Source organism: Saccoglossus kowalevskii, chromosome 4 (assembly GCF_978046115.1).
Source record: "Saccoglossus kowalevskii chromosome 4, keSacKowa6.1, whole genome shotgun sequence".
Classification (NCBI taxonomy): domain Eukaryota; kingdom Metazoa; phylum Hemichordata; class Enteropneusta; family Harrimaniidae; genus Saccoglossus; species Saccoglossus kowalevskii.
In genome coordinates this window covers 38,812,700-38,835,207 of record NC_140644.1, presented here as the reverse complement: position 1 = coordinate 38,835,207, position 22,508 = coordinate 38,812,700, and the positions used below count along the sequence as shown (strand labels likewise).

At 34.0% G+C, this 22,508-nt stretch overlaps 1 protein-coding gene across 1 annotated transcript in view; it reads left to right on the top strand.

Annotated features, from left to right (window-relative positions):
- LOC102801419 (uncharacterized) overlaps positions 1-22,508 on the top strand; it is a 60,802-nt gene that overhangs the window by 6,457 nt on the left and 31,837 nt on the right. The window contains exons 3-8 of the mRNA XM_085498095.1: positions 392-592; positions 10,928-11,016; positions 11,397-11,496; positions 15,200-15,321; positions 17,430-17,626; positions 18,289-18,353. Coding sequence (XP_085354221.1) covers positions 392-592; positions 10,928-11,016; positions 11,397-11,496; positions 15,200-15,321; positions 17,430-17,626; positions 18,289-18,353 — 774 coding nt within the window. The remainder of the gene's footprint in view (positions 1-391; positions 593-10,927; positions 11,017-11,396; positions 11,497-15,199; positions 15,322-17,429; positions 17,627-18,288; positions 18,354-22,508) is intronic.

Sequence of the window (22,508 nt, the reverse complement as noted above, 5' to 3'; positions counted from 1 at the left end):
TATGATTAAACAAATAGTTCAGTTTTAATGACCTGGAGAGGAAATTACTATGCATCAGTCAATAAATCCCTTGAGTGTAATTAAAATTGAATATTGGCCGATACTGACATAACAATATGTTTTATTAACGTGAATTTAACATTGGAGTCGATTGGATGTCAGTTTTTGTAAACAACTGGCATGCGTATTGACCACCACGTGACTTTGTCAATTCTGACAAAGCAGCTTGACAATCTTGCATATGAGGTATAATAAATTGCTTTCATGCCATGAATTCTTTGTGGACAATAAGTCAATACATCCAGTGAATTTTCTACCTACATACACTTTGTGTGCTGTTTCCAGCAATTTACCATATTCTAATTGCATGTTATTTTCATTGTTCTGACAGAATTTTGGCTTTGCTCCTGATTTTGTATCAGTAGCTATCGGTCCACTCATTAAAGATATAAAAAGAAAAGGTATCCGTGTGGTGAGCAATGCTGGTGGTGTTAACGTATATGCTTGTGCTGATGCCTTGAAACAAGTTGCCAAAAAAGCTGATGTAGACTTGAAAATTGCTGTTGTCACTGGCGATGACCTCATGACATCAGTAAGTTGTGATGCATTTATTGTGATGCCTTCCACTGTTACTGTAAATTCATAGATTTGATTGCTAACCATTTGACTACTTGTTTACAAGCTTACAACAAGTTTGGTCACTTAAAGCTATTTTTAGATTTCTGTACAAGTTGATTATCAAGATTTTGGATTTGATTTTACATTTTGAATTAGTATACTTGATATAAACTAAAAATACATGCATTAATATACAGTTAGAGTCAGGGGTCGACCATTAAAAACCTGACGGGGTGACGATAGATTTTAACAAGCAGCCTATCGGCTGAGATAGCTCCGCTGTTAGCAATGCACATTTCAATTAAAGAACTGAAGACATCATTAGAAAATGAACAATATGAATAGTATCAAAGCAATCGGACTTACAGTTTTTAACAAGAAGTCGAAAATATCACTTTTTACCAAAAATTACAAAAATATTCACCAAAATAAATTAATTAGAGAATTGAAGATATCATCACAAAATGAACAAATCTGAGAGAGGTCCACATGTAGTGCCTATATATGTAGTATCAAAGCAATTGGACTTGCAGTTTTTAACAAGAAGTCGAAAATATCACTTTTCACCAAAAAATGACAAAAATATTTACCAAAATTAGAGAATTAAAGATATCATTACAAAATGAACAAATCTGAGAGAGGTCCACATGTAGTACCTATATATGTAATATCAAAGCATTTGCACTTGCGTTTTTTAACAAGAAGTCGAAAATATCAGTTTTTACCAAAAATGACAAAAATATTCACCAAAATTAGAGAATTAAAGATATCATTACAAAATGAACAAATCTGAGAGAGGTCCACATGTAGTACCTATATATGTAATATCAAAGCAATTGCACTTGCGGTTTTTAACAAGAAGTCGAAAATATCAGTTTTTACCAAAAATGACAAAAATATTCACCAAAATTAGAGAATTAAAGATATCATTACAAAATGAACAAATCTGAGAGAGGTCCACATGTAGTACCTATATATGTAATATCAAAGCATTTGCACTTGCGTTTTTTAACAAGAAGTCGAAAATATCACTTTTCACCAAAAAATGACAAAAATATTTACCAAAATTAGAGAATTAAAGATATCATTACAAAATGAACAAATCTGAGAGAGGTCCACATGTAGTACCTATATATGTAATATCAAAGCATTTGCACTTGCGTTTTTTAACAAGAAGTCGAAAATATCAGTTTTTACCAAAAATGACAAAAATATTCACCAAAATTAGAGAATTAAAGATATCATTACAAAATGAACAAATCTGAGAGAGGTCCACATGTAGTACCTATATATGTAGTATCAAAGCAATTGGACTTGCGGTTTTTAACAAGAAGTCGAAAATATCACTTTTTACCAAAAATGACAAAAATATTCACCAAAATTAAAGAATTAAAGATATCATTACAAAATTAACAAATCTGAGAGAGGTCCACATGTAGTACCTATAGATGTAATATCAAAGCAATTGCACTTGCGGTTTTTAACAAGAAGTCGAAAATATCAGTTTTTACCAAAAATGACAAAAATATTCACCAAAATTAGAGAATTAAAGATATCAACATGAAATGAACAAACCTAAGAGAGGTCTACCCAAGGTACATATACACCAAGTATCAAAGTATTTAGGCTTGTAGTTTTCAAGAAGAAGTCGAAAAAGTAAAACATTGACACGGACGACGGACGACGACGGACGACGATGACGGACGACGACGGACAATCACTCATATGATAAGCTCCGCTCGACAAAGTCGACAGCGGAGCTAATAAAAAAGATTCTGCATGGAAAACAGTGTATTTACATAAAATGAAAAAAAAAATAGTCTTTCTACTATCTTCACAGTGTTGTTAATGATGGACCCTGTACAAGGGTATTTCATTGATTTTTATCAAAAAAGGTGTATGTAATAAATATATCAAGTGAACACAACTGTTTGACCCTCAATTAGATAAATATACACCTGTCAGATGTCTCTAATAAAATGGGATAATTAATACAATAATCAATTGACATCTAATGTATATTGATTAAATACGCTGTACCATGCTGTGCCATCTATTATAAAATATATCTTTATTAGTCCAAACGGGGACTTATGTTTTGACCTCTGTGTGTCCGTGCATGCGTGCGTGTATGCGTCCAGACTTGTATCTTAGAAATGCCTGGACCAATCACAATCAAACTTCACACATACATCATACATGATATTATACATATGCACGTCAATTTGTTTCACGATCTAATTCAAGATGGTCGAATGGCGTTCATTTTTGTGCTAAAAATCATCAAAATCAAGCATTTCTCAGCTGTTTACAGATGGATTTTGTTCAAAATTGGTATATAAGTTCTAGTGCCATATCTCTGACTTGCTTTGACTGATTATGTTCAAATTTTAAATATTCATTATAGATCATGTCATAGATATACAGATATATTGGTTTGATGATCCTATTGAAAATGGCCAAATGGTGGCCATTTTTGTGCTAAAAATCATCAAAATCAAGCATTTTTAGGTTGTTTGCAGATGGATTTTGTTCAAACCTTGTATATACGTTGGAAATTAGGCCAGACTTTTTTTATTCCTTGTTTCTAGAGTTTTTATAAAGCAATTTTTTTGAGGAGGGCGGAAAAAAATAAAATTAATTCTTTTTTTCCAAAGAATTGTAAGTGTGATCATTGATCGGGGAGAAGAAATGAAATAAAATTTTATTCCATGTATAACCTTGTTTCTCATCTGCACAAGACTTCGGTACTTTGATCATGATACTCCCACAAAAATGCAACTTGGGTTTGTTATGCGGTGGGCGAAAAAAAAATGAAGATAAGAATAAGTTTTTTTAGCATTTTTTTGCACTTTTTGCGGGCGCGAGAAATTATGCTGAAATAAAATTTTATTTTTATTTCATTTTCGACTCCTGTTCATTCGGCGGATTCGCGAAACAAGGGATAATAAAAGTCTGGCCTTATAGGACCTTGATGCACATCATTTTGTTTTTCAGATATATGTAATATGTAAGATCCAAAATGGCTGACTGGCAGCCATTTTGTTTTAATGAATGTGGTTCTAGTGCCATATCTCTGACTTGCTTAGACAGTTTATGTTCAAATTTTAAATATTCATTATAAATTATTTCATAGATATGCAGATATATTGGTTTGACGATTCTATTCAAAATGGCCGAATGGTGGCCATTTTTGTGCTAAAAAATCATCAAATATCAAGCATTTCTGGCATTTATGGATGGATTTTGTTCAAACTTGGTACATACATTAAACATTATGGGTTCCTGATGCACGTCATTTTATTTTTAAAATGGCCGACTGGTGGCTATTTTGTATTAATAAATGTAGCTCTAGTGCCATATTTCTGACATGCTTTGACTGATTATGTTCAAATTTTATATATTCATTATACATGTATTCAAAATAGCTGATTTTGTTTTAATTAATGCTGTTTCAGAGCAATATCTCTATATAATTAATGTTAAAAAGTTATCATAATCATATTCCTGACAGGTTTATGTTCCAGCTATATTACTATAAGCAAAACTATATATCCTAAATTTGATAATTAACGGGGACTGTGTCATGCATGGCTTGTTTTGTTTTTTTAAATACATAGCTTAGATAAAATTTCCCAGCGGGCTCCCAAACGTGAAAGTAGTAGCTTTCACTAGCTACTAGTAGGAAAAGTAACCTTGTAAATGATAAAACTGAGCAACACCAAATTGTTGCTGGCTGAGTAAATGAAAATTCAAATGTAACAAAACACTGTAAAGTGAAACTCTGTAATAAAGACTATAATAATACAAACAAAAATAAAAGATAAATTTGTTAGTGCAGCAGTAGCTGCAGATTAATAGGTTAGTCATTAGTACGAATTGAGGGGTAGGATACCACGGAAGCTGTTCCTACTGGTTGTGTTATTTGTTATAGAAGTTAGTAGCTACCACCCAATATTTCATGTGCTGCGCAAAGAGTACCACCAGATGAATGAATATAACGGTTATAAGTATCAGAGGACCACCGACCAAGAGTTTTTATCATGTGGTCATGTATAACGGCTCTTGCCGCCGAAGTAGCTGCCCCAATCCGAAATGAATGACCTGAATACTTAGATGAGTCTAAGCTGAGGGAACACAACAGTCTACGCAGGTATTGCAGGAAAACTACACGAGTAAGAGGTAAATTATTTTCCGAGTCGAAATAAGGGGTCAGAAAATGAAGGTGTAGGTTTCATGGCTACTCTCAAAGACAGATAGTAATGCAAAGTGTCACCTGGGCACATGCGACTGTTCTTGAAATATTTAACGATAACTCCCTTCCGGAAGGGATCTGTCTTGGAAGATTTCAAGCGAAGGAAAGCTTTCGTGTTACCATCAAAAGTGACATCCTTGAGGCTTAAATGAATTTCCGGATTAAAGGTAGAATTAATGGTAAATTCACCACAACGAAGGAAACCAAAAAAAAACATTAAGAATCAATGATTGCATAAGGATGTCTGTAAAATGGGTAAACACTCCAGCTTTCAAAGTGGAAAACATACGGAATATAATCTCTGATGTAAATGGGAGCCTTAACCTAGATCCCTGGCTTTGACTTCGTTTAATAGCTCCTAACAATAAATTAACACGTACCATTGGTTCTCCTGCATGACACTGCCAGGGGTTGGAAACCCCAGCCTTTATGTATCTAAAACGTACCCCAGCAAGGTAAAGTCTAATGGTTGATTCGCTGAGATGTAAATGTTTATGACAGTGAGTTATAAAAAGCAAAATTAAGTCCTCAGAAATTGCAGGTAAGTTCAAATTTGAACACTGAACATTGTGCATATTAGCAAAGCGAAGAAAAACAGCTAAACTAGAGTCATAAGACTGCCTTGTTTTTGGTGATATAGTAGAAGTCCACAGGTGATTTGTATCTTGCACTAAATCTGAGTTACTTCGCAGTATGGTGGACAAGGTGATTTGTTCTCTTGTGCATCTGGTGCCAGCTCTCGGAATTTCTGTAATTGGAAACTGGATAAGGCATCGGCAATTGAATTTTGTTTCCCTGGGAGGAATTGAGCCAGTATAGTGAAGTTATGTTGCATGGCAGTCAGTGTTAATCGTCGCATAAGAGTGTTAATTGCATGGCAGTGTGAAGCTGCCCTGCCTTTCCTAATTATGTTTACTGTTGCCTGATTGTCACAATTGAAACAAATCCTCTGCTTTGACCAATGCTGTCCCCATAGCATTGCCGCTATCACAATTGGATACAACTCCAGCAGAGCCATAGATAGTTCATCACGTTGTTGAAAAATTAATTCCTCAGGCCATTTGTCACCTTGAAAGAAGCATCCGAAACCTTTGGTAGATGATGTATCTGTATAAATGTGCAAGTCAGATGCACTGATCACTCCCGAATTCAAAAACAGATGAATCCCATTCCATGAATTCATAAATAACTTCCACATGGATAATTCTAAACGGCAAGCCTGGTTCAAGGAGACATGATGAGTTAATTTGGACACTGATGAAGCCAGTCTAAGTAAGTGGGCAATGAAGGACCTGCCTGGTAACATGACTCTTGCATCAAAATTTAGATGACCAAGCAAGGAGAGCAACTGTCGTTTAGTGATTGATTTCTTTGAAGTAAACTCTGATATCTTCTCCTTTATCCTGCTTATTTTATTTGCGGGCAAGAAAGCTAACAAGTCCTTGGAGTTAATCATAACTCCCAAATATTCAAGCTCCTGGGATGGTCCCAGAGTTTTGTGGGCTGCCAATGGAATGTTAAGACTATTAAATATCATCGTCATAACTGCCATGGACCTCATTGCTGTTTCCTCCTCTTGATTTATGTATGATGATGACCAGTATTAACCATAATTGCTAACATTAACAAATAAAACTAACTGAGAGGTATTGATAGATTTGTCTTAATTGTGATAATTATTTTGTCACCTTGATTTCTCAGAATATACTTTCAAATTATGTCAAGGCGTCTGAGTATAAACCATTACAGTGTTTACAACTGCTTAGCACACACAGCAGTACTGTGCATGACAATATTTATTAGAATTTCAGCATCATTTTTTGCAAAGATGTTTTGCATGTTGTATAGTCATCAATCCGAACCTCGTTCTCCGTATTTTGTCTTCAAAATCTGGCATTTGAAGATCAAAATTTGCTGTTCTGATAACATCTGCTGATCCCACTGCTGACTTGGTTACATATGTTTACGTATTCAAATAAAGTGTGCCATTTTTATCACAAATTAATCTCTGATAACTTGCCCGCCTATGTGCTGTGGCATTTGTTTGCGTATTCAAATAAAGTGTGCCATTTTTAGTCCCCGTTCAGGCGCAGCCTGAAAAGGGGACTTATAATTCAGGTTATGTCAAATGTCCATTTTCCGTTTTCCATATTCCTTTTTCCGTCTCCAACATTTTCTCAGAAATTCTACAGCAGATATCAGTGAAACTTGACAGGTTGATGAACAAATCTCCTCCGAGTATGCACGTAATTGGGTCTTTTTCACGATTTTCATCAAAAATTACCTCTCCCGGCAACATTGACAGAACGTCTGCACATGCTCAGAATAAATTAATTACTGTAAAATACTTTATTTTTGCTTGCAACATTTTTTTGCTATTTTCGCTGAAGGAATGTTTCAGTTAAAATAAAATCCAGCGAATATACCTTTTTTCCTATATTTTACAGTCAACTTGTCAAAAATCAATGAAAATAAATTCAATACAAAACACCCAGAAAAAGTCTTTTTCAGTGAATAATAATTCCAGCTGAAATAAAATATTTTACAGTAGATTAGATCTGTGAGTAACGCTGTGATTTCTCCATTGCGTGCAATTTATTATAGTACTGTTTATACATGTATTCTGTTCGGCTCAGTGTTCTCATTCACTAGTTACTAGAAGAACTAGTAACCTTATTTGATTTCAAGAACTTCAAGAAGGCCGCATAAGAGACGTGTTTGCAAAGGTAAGTTTTCCAGTTTATTGGGGTACGATTGGTGTACATTCCGTGATGTACGGACATGAATATTATGATGATTGCCAGCTTTATATTCTTGTGAAAAACCAAAAAAAGCAAACAATTGTCTCTAATCTACAAAACTAGTTTGTGAATTGTATACCCTGTCAAATTATTGTACACGAACGATTAATTCACGAGTACATAGTTTTCAAGTATCGGTAAATCGTTTTCCGGTCTTTTGCTTGTGTAGCGATTTCCGAAATATTCACAACTCGAAGGGAAAAGAATTTCCCTGTGTCGATCAATTTATTCATTATATAATAGCAGGTTGCCTATGATTATATTTGTATTTTTTATGTTGTGAGCATTGAACTGTTAGTTCAAAGATTTTGCCGATCTTGTGCGATTCAACATGGCAGATGTACAGTGACAACACGTGTATGGACGGTCGGTCGAGCAGTCTGCAACGGACCACAGTCCCTGTGGAGGGACTGTGAACGAATAATGAAATCGCCCGGCATTTTTTCGACAGTTTTTTTTTAATATTTTCGATATTTCATTCACTCCTGACGCCTAAAAGAGTCTAATTTATATTTTACCGTACTCATTGACACCATGGATGTACTAAGAAGTACATCCATGTTGACACCTATTCAAGAGTATCATGTTTATTGTGAATAGCGTGAATGGGTAAGCTTCGTTTCGACAATGGGCTGTTATTTCTGTGAACAATGTTAAATTATTCTTTGAATGCTCAGTTTATTTTTTGAAAACAACTAATTTTTGGATTAAAAAAAAAAAATCATGCCGTTTTCCCCGTCAAAATCAAAGCATAAAGATCTTGCTACAACATCGTTGAATCCCATGTTGCGTTCACCACGAGGTCACTGAGCCGTCATTAACATATTTAAATGAGCCACGTGTACTGAAATAACATGGCGGATATCGCATCGCATTTACATTCGACCGAAATCATTCGTTTACGATGAAACTAAGTTGAATATTACTTCCAATTCATAAAAATTCAACCAATTAATTTTTTGTGCGTATTATAATCATTACTGAATAATAATAAACAATTGCAATACTTGAACCTTATTCAAATTTATAAGTACATGTTATTATGTATTTAATTATGAAAACTGACTAAATTAAATGTGATCTTATTTTTAATTTGAACAGAATTATGATTTATATCGGTAATGACGTTTTCAACCAATATTAATTGTGCAATTGTTAAAATGCCTACCAACACATTTATTGTTTTTGTTTCTGTTGCCCTGAAATAGACATTTGTTAAAAAAAAAATTTAAAATCATGCTTGATTAAAATTCAAAAATAAAAGAGCCATGTAGCCCCTTTCTGTTATCTGTTTCCAAGTTCTTCCAGAGTAAAACTGGTGAAGCCATGTAATTGCCATACATTCATCAACTGTGGGAAAACTTGTATGTTATTGAAAATCTTTATTTTGTTGTCTGTGAAATAATATAATATTTGAAATGGTGTAATAGTGCAAAATATTCTCAAGCAATTGGTTTTCTGGTGGCACTACATTGCGCATTTATGCACAGTCAGTATTCCCATGCGCGATCTCAGCTTACTAAGTGATGATGGTGGTTGAAATGGAAAACTGAATACAAAAATCCAGTAACATCTCAAACGAATTTTCGTCTGCTGTGAATGCATGTTTCGTTACATCAAATAAATAACCCAATTTTATTGAATGTATCCAAAAACATGGTACCAATGATCTGAAATTTCAGGAGTGCTCGCTGAAGGTTTATCAATCCTGCGTATTGTCTTGTTCTTTTTCAATCCTGCATTTCAGTTACTAGAATTTATACTAAAAAAAAATAGTTTCTGAAATTCTTCTAATAATTCGGCCACTCTCAAAAGCAAATATTTTTCCATGGTCGAAATGCAAGAAGAATACAAAACTACTGTGATTGCATAGCGATACCTGTAGCGCTATTGTCAATTAGTTCGCCTGATCAACACAGCGTTATATGCTGATATTGAATCACGGAGAGTAAAATCTTGTGATACTAATCTCTAGAACCACTCAGATTGGTACATATGTTTTACGAACCCACATGTGTATATCTTTAACAATACTCATTTTAAACTTTTTTTTTACAGTGGTGCTGTGAACTGCTTCAATTTTGCAATGCAATTTTTTCTGGGTTCCTACAACATGGAGTGTCAGGGACTTTATTGAAATTTCATAGAATCCTGAATATATCTAGAAGTGAAAATTAAATGGTTTACAGTATTTTATACCCATTAATAATGATTGAAATGCAATAATATCACTGCACTAAAAAGACTTCAAACAATTATTGTTACTTCTCCATTGAAGGTTATGAGCAGACCAACCTTTACTGGCTTTCTTAATTATTACATGTACTTGCTCTGAAAACATAGCTTTTACAATTGTTTAAATTAACAGATGTTGTTCTATGTACAATGAATACATTTTAAATAATAAACCTTACTGTATTAATAACAAATTGTATTTGACAACATGAGAATGATTCGGATGCCCAGTGGTGATGTTGAAACAAACCCAGGTCCTGGTAATATACTAAGACCTGAATAACAAAGAAGTCATGTACATCAAGGTTCACTCAGATTTATGAATGCAGTTTCTTGAGCAAGTATACATGTATGACAAATAGTTTTGTTGCACTTGTGTACTCTGAGATTCTGAACATGGGTCAGTGGAAGTTTTTAGTTGTCAGTACAAAACTAGATTATGGGAAATCACTTTATGATGAGTTGTACCCACATAGAGTACATATTCATTCACCTGTTTGCAGATGTTCCTTGTACTACTTTATAATCAAATAACTGGGACTGTGACGTTTCATGTCTTGTTATCATGAATTCATCTCTGATAACTTTCCCGCCTATGTGTTGTGGCATTTGTTTTTGTATTCAAAGTAGCATGCCTTATCCTTGTGATGTCATTTGAGAGAAATGTTGGTATGATTTGCATAAACTGAGTGATATATTTCAGTTTATTCTATTCCACACGAGAGGTGACAATAAGTAATTATATATTATACTCCATGACATATTGGGATAATGACATTGATCTATTGACTCCCTGACAGTTATAAGAGAATATATCTTTACTTATTTTCCTAATCCTTACATATCCAAGTCAATTTTTTTGATTGGATCCAATATTTTGTCATTTCCATTTCACAGCTGATTATCGACTTATTTGATTGTACTGTATTGTAAAACACAGATCTAAAAACTACTAGGCATATGCTTGTCATGTAATTTACATCACTACAAGTACGGTATGTGTGTTTTTTTAATATAGAAAGAAGAATTATCCACATCTGGTGTTACTGATATGATATCTGGTATTAAACTTCCCAAAACAGTACAAAGTATGAATGCTTATCTTGGGTAGGTTTATTTTTAGATGAATTTTAAGGTGATTTCATCTAATTTTCTTTATAAATAACTTTTCATTCGATGATTAATTTAGTATTGATCAATAAATTGTCAATCTTTGAAGTTAAGAATTTACTGCCATTGATAGTGAACCATACTTTCTTGTGTTGTCATTGGATGCAGAAGTGCAATATACTCTAGCACATGATGGTAATAGAAACCCATATGCATTTGGGCTATTATCTCCCATTAAATTATTATAACAAGCAGGTCAATATGATCACATACGGTACTGCCTTTGTTGCATACTTTGCTGTATTCTCGTAATAATCTCATACAATCTCACACATTGCTGTGCATTCAGTACAATAATTTATCAATTTATATTCTAGTGCAGGTGCAATTACGAAAGCATTAGACCAAGGTGCTGATATAGTTGTTACTGGTAGGTGTGTGGACAGTGCTGTTGTTTTAGGACCACTGCAACATACTGTAAGTTGAATTAAGGTAGAGATGCAGTTTATTTGGCTTGCTTTTTAATTGAGTAATTAGACAATGAAGATGGTATTATATATCCAGCATGTTATATATTTTCTGAAAGCTTATTATACAAACTTTGTAAAACTTGTCTTTATTCTAAATATCCAGAATGCGTTTTTGATTTTGGGTCAAAAATATGCTTTTTTGGACAAAAGTGGTTTAAAAAAAAAATAGCTCAAAAACTTCAAGTCCGTTTGTGGGTAAAATTACATCACTGGATACCTTGGTATACTACTAATTCAAATGCGTCCACTCATCTCTTTAACGGCTTTCAAAGTCGCACAGCATGACCTCAAAGTTCACTCTTTTCTATTTTTGCATAATTTATATATCCATGTTAACTGCGGACTTGTTATTTTTGTTCCACTCGTCGTAATAAACTGTCCGGACGCATTTTGAAGGGGGAACACCTTTTCAATAAAGTGTGAAAATTTCGAGGCAAATGGCCAAAGCGTCTATCAGCTATTTTAATTTAAAACCCAAGAATTCACCAGAAATAGAAGACGAGGAAAAGGCTAATTTGCATATTTGCGCGTTAAACCGGGAATTACTGCTTTGTCATATTTTCTAGACTATTGAAATTTAACGTATAGACATAGACATTTTATGTAAAATTGTTAGACCAGAACAACTGCTTTTGAATATATAAATCAGAAACACGTCATTCATACCAGTGTTTTGATGGGGTCGGTAAAAACACGTGTCAATGTCCCAGTAAACATGACGTCATCTCATGAATAATTAAACAGGGGGCGGTCCTAGGAAGGTGACTTTTTATCACGATCAAAACATCATGGCTTCTCTTCGATGTATTTTCAATAAAAAATCTACGAGTATTTCAGAGCCCATGGTTTACCGTGAAGAGTACAAAGTGGGATATTAAATTAATTATCCTTGATGATTTTTATGTAGTATTTAGAACCAACTCCAGGAAGCGAACGCACAATAATGAATAATCGCGTAATCCTAGAATCGAAACGCAAGGCACAGAAGTTTTGTTCAGCGTTTCCAATCCCATTTTCCCACTGCAACATATTTGTTAAAAGAAATATTTGAATTCTGTTCGTTTTTTAAGGAGGCATTTTTTTTTATTTTTTCCGATTTTGGTAACGCCTTATTCAGGGATTTTCTAAGACAGTCGCAATCAGCGCACGGATGTACGTACTAGTACAAAACATGCTGTTGTACTACCGGCGACGATCGCTGCAAGGAGAGAGCTCCAGCTCCTAACGTAAAAGTTTTTAAAATTTCGACCGGTTTTAAATAATTTGTGTTGGAAATCTGACATGACATGAGTGCAAAATGAAGGTGCATTTTCGAGCGGTCGAATTTTTTTCTGAATAGAAATCAGCAAATGAAAAAAATAGGAGTGCTAAACAGTGTGTTCGTTAGTTTAAAAAAAATGGAATGTCCGTCAAATTGACGTAAACTTCCCCATTTTTCACGGAAAAAGCAAAGGTCGTGGCCGAGTTGCAGGCTAAAGAACTCAAAAATCAAAACAAAATCATCAATCAGTAAGTATTATGACAAGGAAAACAAAACATCAGACGCGGAGAAGCGGTCAGCGCGTCAAAAGAGTTGTTACCGTAATGTATCAAGTTACCTCTCTCTGTGATTTATTTTTCATTGAAATTATTTGCTTGTTTTCAATTAATTTTAGCGTACCTCTGCAATTTATTTTAGCATTGTCAGTTGTTTGCTTCATTGAATTAAACGGAGTTCGTCCGGTTGCAAACAAAGCTGTCTCGCACCACCTAGCACCTAGCATTGGACAAAAGATACACGAAAGTTGTATCTCCCCGACCCAGTGCAATATATCCGGTTAGAATCAAAGCTCACGTGTCCCTTATTTGAGGGACCAGATTCTGCCGTAAATTCGGGATGGGATTTAGAAAAAAAATAGGACTTTTAAGGTGTATTTTGGCGTCATTTTCGGACATTTCAATCATTCCTGATGCCTAATATAGAGTCTAAGTTTTACCGTAGTCATTGACGCCTATTTAAGAGTATGATGTTTATTGTGACTAGCGTGAATGGGTAAGCTTCGTTTCGACAATGAGCTGTTATCACTATGAACAATGTTAAATTATTCTTCACATGCTCAGTTTATTTTTTGAGAACAATTATTTAAAAATAAAATCTCTCAGTCAATCAGAAACTCGGATTCACGCCTTCAGGGAAAGTCACGTTTGGACGCTCACATCGATTTTGTTTTTCGTTCGGCGGGCTGATGCCTTCAGTGTAGCTTTTGCCTCTTCCGACATAGAAATCATCTGAATCTTCTTTCTACCTCTCTTTCTTTTCACACCACGCATAATGTAATGATAAAAATTAGGAAAAAAACGCTGAGGAAATATAATGTTTGGTTAGCTAGCGAGCGATAACTGATTCGAGAATAATTGCACATGCGCGTGAATTGAATGAACTATGACCCGTACAATCTCGATATGCATATTGTCAATCAAAGGTCCTGTTATTTGCTTACTCATGCAAATTAGGCAATTGGACATAAACATTGCCATGTGTGAGTGTTTTTTATTTTTAACCAGAAAATAAACAGCAATTTTAATGGTGTTCCAATAAGAATTCATTGGTCAAATTTTCACAGAATGTTCTTTAGATAAAAATCTATATAAAAAACGAAAAAAACTATCTTTGATTGAAATTCACAAATAAACTGCATCTCTACCTTGAATAAACAATTCACATTGAGGATGGGATGGGGGAAGGTGGGATGTGAGATTCATGGGAGGGTTGGTTCTGTCACCCTGTAAGATTAGCATACATTGTATACATTGGTATCCAAACCCCAGATAGAAGATACTGTGAGTACAGGATATACTCGTTAAGATAAAGCTTTAATAGCCTGTAAAAAGAGTCTGATGTCTGTATTTTTCCGACCAACTTCTGGGTGTTCATTATGCGTAATAGGTAACAATATCAGACAGCCCCCTAGGCCTATTGTAGTAATTGTATTAGTTCTACCATGGAACTATAAACCCCGGGGTTTATAGTTCCATGGTTCTACCCATCCATTTAATACCTTAGTTAGACTGTGTACATAGTGATCATAGTTAAATAATTATCTAACAAAAATGGATGCATTCCTGGCACACTGTCTTATATCTAGTGCCGTACCAAAATATAATGTTTCTTATTAACCTTAAAACCTAAAATTTCATGATATCTTCTTTCTGGTGGGAATACAGCACATTATATACTCCGTCATAAATTTTCTAAATTGCACTGACAAAGTTAAAGTTATATTTTGTGCATTTTAGTAACAAATGTCATTCTCTATGATAATGATTCTGTATTTTAATGGTACAATATTTGCTAGGAAGTACATCTTTAGGGGCATGTGTGTAATTTTTAGATTCTCAGGTGTAACTTTGATATATAAATTTGATGCCATATCAAAATTGTAAAAATTGGTCCTGAACTCAGATACATATTTGATTACTGCCCTTCACTGTATGATGTATTTTTAAAAAAAATTTTGTTTAAGTGTTTCCTGATGTGGGATATAGTAATTTTATATCTTCCTTTGTATAATAATAATAATAATGATAATGATACTTGCTGTATGTGAGACTAAACTTTGCAATTTTGTTCAAGGAAATATAAATTATACCAATGTGTGTTTATTTTTTAGTTTGGTTGGAAATATAATGATTATGATTTGTTATCTGCTGGTAGTTTAGCTGGTCATCTTGTAGAGTGTGGTGCTCAAGTTACGGGTGGTATCTACACAGATTGGCATACAGTGCCTGCATGGTGAGTCTGCATGGCTCACTACACAATCTTGTATTACAAACATTTTAAGAATATCACAAGTGTATGTGTGTGTCTGATGTGGGTCTCATACTTTGCTTAGCAACTTATACATACTTGAGTCAATGTTTATCTCCCCAAAAATTCAGATAGTATGCACAGTTGCAACGAACACCGCACTTCAAGGCACGCATTTGAAATGAACATTACTCGCCTCATTTTTAAGGAGAGCGCATTTGGAAATGTTATGTGTTTTGGTTGAAGTAACAATACATTCTGTGAGTTGATCACATAAATTGTTGACTTTTTGATCATCTCTAGTAGCAAATAGTCATCTGAGCCGCGGGTCATGTATGATATAATGACATATTTAGGCAACATTGATTAATTTCATTTAATTTGTAAATGCACATCACAACCAAGATAAGGGATAAAAGACAAGCAATTTATTGAAATAAAATAAAGGAAAAACAAATAATAAATACAAATACATGTAAAATAAACCACTCTGTAAAATCAATCTACTAAACAACTACAAAAATGAAACAAGTCAAAATAAGGCTTGTAAAAATAAACAATAAACTACCTAAAATAAAAATTGGGCAAGGGGCCCCTTCGATCAGGTCACTGTCAAGGACACACTGCCAGGCTGAAATGTAGGGAGGTGCCATGCAAATGGCTGTCGAACCCTGTAATGGGGGGCAGGATGGAGTCCTTTTCCCAAGCGGAGGGTATGTGAAGACAGAACATGACCGAAGTGACCCCCATGGATGTTCATGGCGTGATGTTTTACCATTAAATTTACCCTCAGTGACTGAGGTTCTCTGGCAACAATAACAGTTCCATTCATTAATGTCACTACAAGTCAACTCTCTCTGAGTCTCGTAATGATGTAATTTGTGAAAATTTAATATAATCAAACTCATACTTTCTATAGACAGACTAGCAACGCCTATTGGTGTGTTGGATACATGCCTCGGGGAAATCTTGCTGGTAGTTTATTTACACATGTTAACTCAAAGATTCTCAAATGCACTGGCGCATACTTTTCGATCTCACTGTAAATGAAATCTGTGTGTTCAATTGTCATTGTTTCTCTTCAAATCTGCCAATTTTTGGGTAAGTTATTACATTTTCAATATCTCCTAATTTTGTCTACAAGATTTATGAATATATAATCAGAAAATGTATGGTAGTATTTCTCATTATTTTGAATTTTCCTAGAATATGTGAAAATCTTTCTATATAAGTCAAATGGCAGTGTTGGCGTTGACAGTGTTCCTTTGTGTGTTTGCTTCTTGCTTGTTTTTGTGGACAATGAGTTTGAAAACTTGATATGCTTATGCAACTAAGTAATTGAAGTCATTGAATATTCAGTAGGAAGCTGATATTTTAATGGAGCATAAATTTTAGCTATCTCTATTGCTCTTTTGTTCGGTTCATAATTACAGAAATATGGAGAATAAATACAGGAATAACTTGTATATGTTTTGTCAGAGATTATTTAACCAAAAAAGAAACTGAACTACGACCCAACTAATACTACTATCTGTGTACATCTTGCACTATCACGAGTTATTTGATGAAATAAAAGACATCCCGATATTACATTATAGTCGGGTTAGTTCTATCGGTTGTTTATTGAATTGAAAAGTTAAGCCCGCAAAACAAATGTGGCACATATCTGACCAAAGGAAAAGGCGCATTGCTAGTCTAAGAATCAAAGCATCAATTCAACCAACTAATATGGAGTTCAGCATGACTGGTTGATCAGCTATGTATTGCAGATGTAATTACCTCTTCCACTTTTTGCACAAAATTGTCTTATTGAATTGTTTATGTACAGCCATTTGGACAGCAGTGAGAATTTTATTGGGGTCTTATGACACTGAGTGTCAATGACTTTCCAGCATTTTTTCCTCATGAATATTATAAGAGCCTAAAATCTTGAAAATTTCTAGCAATGAAAATTAAATTGTTTGCAGTATATGCACTCCCAAAATAAACAAGTATACATGTAGCTACCCCAATATATGATAATTGGCAAACTTGTCTATCCAGGTGTTTTTTAAACGAAGCAACATGTTTTTTACTGTTAACATTTTTTGTAGGGATAATATTGGTTTCCCTATTGTGGAATGTTCAGATGATGGGACATTTATAGTGACTAAACCACCACAGACTGGAGGATTGGTGTCTTTTGGTACTGTAGCAGAACAATTAGTTTATGAAATTGGTAATCCTAAACAATATATGCTGCCTGATGTTACATGCGACTTCAGTCAAGTTCAGATTCAACCAGTTCCAGGTTAGTCTTCATATAACAGATGGACTCTGTTGTATATCTTGTGCTACAGTAACAGTATTTCACTTTTATTGGTAAGTTCATAATGTGTCAAAAAGGCGTATCACATGGTTTGTCATCACACCCTGTCAAACTATTTTGTCATCATACATACTGCCTGATAGTCATAAAAGTGATTCATTTTGACAAGTTATTATTCAGTCCCTCCAAAAGTCATAAATAAAACAAATCCTAGCAAATATTATGAATGAGCAGAATCTCCACACAGTGCACAGAAGGCTTAAATGTGAAATAGAAAACTGTGGCATTCAATATCAACATTAAAAAAAAAAAACATTCAAACTTTGACAATGACCAACATCTTGAACAGCCATTTGAGGCTTATCAATGGAGCATAAAACTTCACTAAACTTCAAAATAATGAATGTCCATGTATCACATTTCTGTGAAAGTAAAGGCATGTACCGGTAATAACAAATATTGTGTATAAAAACCATTATTATTGTATACAGTTTTATTACATTCACGTTACTTTTCTAGTTTCTGGAATATCAAAGATAAACAAAAAATGAATGCCACCCCTTATCAGAGGGCAGCCTACAATTATTTCCAAAAGCAGTTTAATACCTACACATGTAAATTAAATATACCTGTAAATGTTTCAGGAAAAGAGAAAGAAGCCATGTATGTGAAAGGAGCCAAAGGCTCTCCTCCAAGTAATCATTACAAAGTAAGTTATAATTAATATTAAATGTAGTTATGTCCTCCATGTACCCGAGATCTATTGCACTATTCCGTTGTTTGTATTTAGATGTGAAACTGAAATTATTGATTATTTTTATGTATCTCCAACAGAAGCATATTTAAACCAAAAAATTACATGCATTGTATAATGAATCATTAAAATATTACTTATTTTGAACATAGAAACACCTTTGTAATTTATTCGATTTCACTACTGATAAGAGCAAATATGGTAATGTGATGTTGCATGGTGATAAACCAATAAAATAAAAGTTATAAATAAATAAACGCTGCTCGGACTGATAAGTATGATATATTGAAGATAATATTTGGTAATCGTAGTCCTAAATAACTATTAAAAATAGCTAGACGTTTCGAGCAATGGCTCTTTATCGATAGCATAGAAGCAAGTGCTTCTATGCTATCGATAAAGAGCCATTGGGTTTCATATAATTTGTTCGTCTCCAATTCTCATGAAGTCACTTTATCGATAAAGAGCCATAAAGAGCCAAAATAAAAAGTTTGTTATACAACATTAAATTTTTTCTCTTGATATAACAGTTACTGCATACCTTTAACTGAAACCTAAATTATATATATGAGAAGAATTTTTCACAGATACTGAAAATACTGCTACCAGTACTGAAAGCTGGCAGCTGCCACTGTTCTATTCTATGGTATGGCATTGATGTAACTTTATATTTTATGAGTATTAAATATTCATGTTATAAAACTTTTTTTGTCTTTTAATATTATTTGTACCAGGCAACAGTTCTGGACGTTTTTGTTAATTTGCAATTAAGTGATATGATTTGAACTTGGTTCTATTGATCATCAGTATGATACAACAACCACTATGTTAGACAAGTAACCTGTAGAATGCTGTGTGGGTAATATTTTTATATTGATTTTTGTTGCATTTGCAGCAAATAGTTACCAAACAATGAGAAATCAATAAGATTGGATACTGTAGAATACTTTATTTTCGCTTGGAATTTATTTTCGCTATTTTCGCTGAAGAGATGATTCCGTGAAAATAAAATCCAGCGAATATACTTTTTTTCCTATATTTCACATTAAACTCATTAAAATCAGTGAAAATAACTTCCAAGCAAAAGGCCCAAAAAGCCTTTTCAGCGAAAATTAATTCCAGCGAAAATAAAGTATTTCACAGTATATCTCTCAACTGCTTCACATGCATAGTTTAAGACTGCCTAACCGGTGCTGACACCAGGTTTTACCTAGACGGTCTGTGGTTACAGATTCATGTTCTGAGCAATCGCAAGAAATTGACATTACAATAGAAAATAAAAGACTGGCACTCCCATGCAATTAATAACAAGTTACATTCCTGGGATTGAAGCGTAGATTATGAAGTCATTGGTGTAGTCTGTGAATAACTTCAAGTTGGCATAAAGACGAGGTAGTTTATTTAATCAGTGCTGAACTAGAGGCTGAAATTATAATTAAGTTCGTTGTCATATAATTTGTTTATTTCAATTTCTCCTGAAGTCAAATAGAATACATGTTTTGGGGGTGTAGTTTACATTGTGTTTGGAGTGGTAGGGTTGGGTTTCATATAATTTGTTCATTTCCAATTCTCATGAAGTCACATAGAATTTCACTTAATTTATTTTCGATGAAACGTTTTAAAGCATTACGAGTGAATCCAATTTTTACTGTGCTGTGTTAAGTCTCAATAGAGTATGAGGGAAATTTTCACTGGAATTTATTTTAGCGGAAAAATGTTTACATTGAAAATGTATTCCACATTATTACATATATACTGCAGTTTATTTTGATTAGTGCCTGAAATCAAAATCAGTATTACCACACCCCATATGCAAATGTGGTCTGGGAGCAAAAAAAATTAGTCATTTCAAGAGTAGCGTTTTTCGAAACATAGCAGAAATATACAATATTTAGAAGTACGATATTTTACACTTTGGTACATGAATATACTTGTGAATATATACGGGTAATACAAGTGAAATGAAATTTGAACAACACTAATATAAAGGTCTACGCAGTCACTTATTTTGACTAAAACTAATTTGCACATCACCAATAAAATAATGTTTGTTGTATTTTCATGGTCAATATTCAAATGAACATGGTATTGGCAATCCGCTCCACTACAATTGCCCTTAAAATCACTTTTGTGTGTCTGTGTGTGATTTCCAGTGTTTTCACGTAAAAATTCTTCTGTTTTTTTTTTTGGCTTGACCGATTTCGCTCAAACTTAGCAGGTAGGTCACACCTTCACCCTAGTTATTAGAAAAATCTGAAAAAAAATTTCGCCCATCATTGCCATAGCAACAGCAAAAAAAACCTGATTTTTGGATAGCTTCGCACTAAATGTATTTCCTGCTACAAATTTAGGATACAAAACCTCAGACATAGCTCATTCTACTCAGCTTGAGTGTGGGCACAAAGTTACTATTTGTAAAATCTGAAAACAAATGATGTTTTGAATACCTTCATGCCAAATGTATCACACCCTACATTTCTATGATTAAAAAGCATGGACGTTGCTCATTCTACTCAGCTTGAGTGTGGGCAACAATTTACTGTTTTTTATGTATATTTTCAACATTGGGGTAACTTTTCACCAGCAACGGCTTTTAACTCGTCTGAGATTTGTCTTGGCTTGGCTAATTTTGTTCATACATATGCAAAATTCAAAAACACTTATAATTTTGAGTCATACTTAAATTGTCTTCCGAAAAAACATCAAATCTGCATGTCACGCTTCCGAACAAGTAACCATTGTTTGGCTATTGAAAAAGGAAGGCACACACAGCCAAAAACTCCCATTGAAAAAGGAATTTGTAATTTGTGTTCCCAAAATAAAATAGAAGATGAAGTTCACTTCCTTTTAGAATGTGATCGGTACAAATATATTAGACATGAATTGCTCACAGAAATTACATTAACTAATGCAGGAGATAAATTGAGTAATTTTATATTTTTGATGAGCAACAAGGACTCCAAGGCAATTAAATGTATGGGGACCTATCTACTTAAAGCCATGGAGTACAGAAAACTTTAACATATCTATTTATATTGTATTGTAATTGTGTTGTGTATGGATATATTTATTGCTTTTTATCAAAAGAAATATTGTAATTTCTAAGGATGCAATAAAATTTGATTATTATTATTATTATTATTATTATTACTTGACAGGCAGGTCGTACCGTCACTAATTGGAAAAACAATCATGGCCTACAGCTACCATAGCTACAGCCAAAAACTGTTTTTTGAATACTTACCCCCAAATTTATTGCCTCCTACCAGTCTTGTAATAGCAGTGTTCAAATGCCAGTCTAGTCCTACATTGGCAACAGCTGATAACATATTGCTTGTTTTTTGAGTGGAGCGGATCGCCAACCAGCCTACCGGCTTGTTTTCATTGGCAACCAAACTATTTTTATTTTGTGAACAAATTTTCGTCTGCTAATTTTATCCAGTTCAAATCATTCAGTCAAATTTTTGGCATATTATAGGTGTACATCACATGGAATACTACGATTGAGAGAACTTGATGTATGTTGACTGAGTTTTATAAACCCTGAAGGACTCTTGGAAGATTCACCTGCAGTAAAATTAGTGATTTACCATTGAGGCGCGACCATCAACATCAAAATACCGAGAGGTTTCTGCTGGCGAGGTTGCGACGTTACCCAGTTCCAAATAAAGATTACCAGCACCAAATGAGCAACATTTTAACCGGTAATCAAGATTCATTTAATCCACGGCTAACAAGCAAGATCACAAGCAAAGTTGTAGCGTGCTGCTCAGCGACGACCGCTGACGACGCAAGTCATCCCGTCAGTACTAGTGATGTACCGCAGTAGCAGGGCATGTTTGCCTTCACCATTGTATTCAAACAAATCACGTGGTGTGCCGTTCTCTTTCAAACCCGGGAATCGATCAATAGGGACTTTCAGTAAAAAAATATAAAAAAAAAAACCATCGCAAGTCATGCAAGTTCAACATTTTCAAACCAGTATACTAAAACAGAAATGCTCAGCGATGCAAAAGAATGATAGATATTACTTTTCACTATACACATCTCTGTTGATTCTATCCCTCACATATTCTATTCTCAATTACTCCTGCGTAAAATGGACTAGTA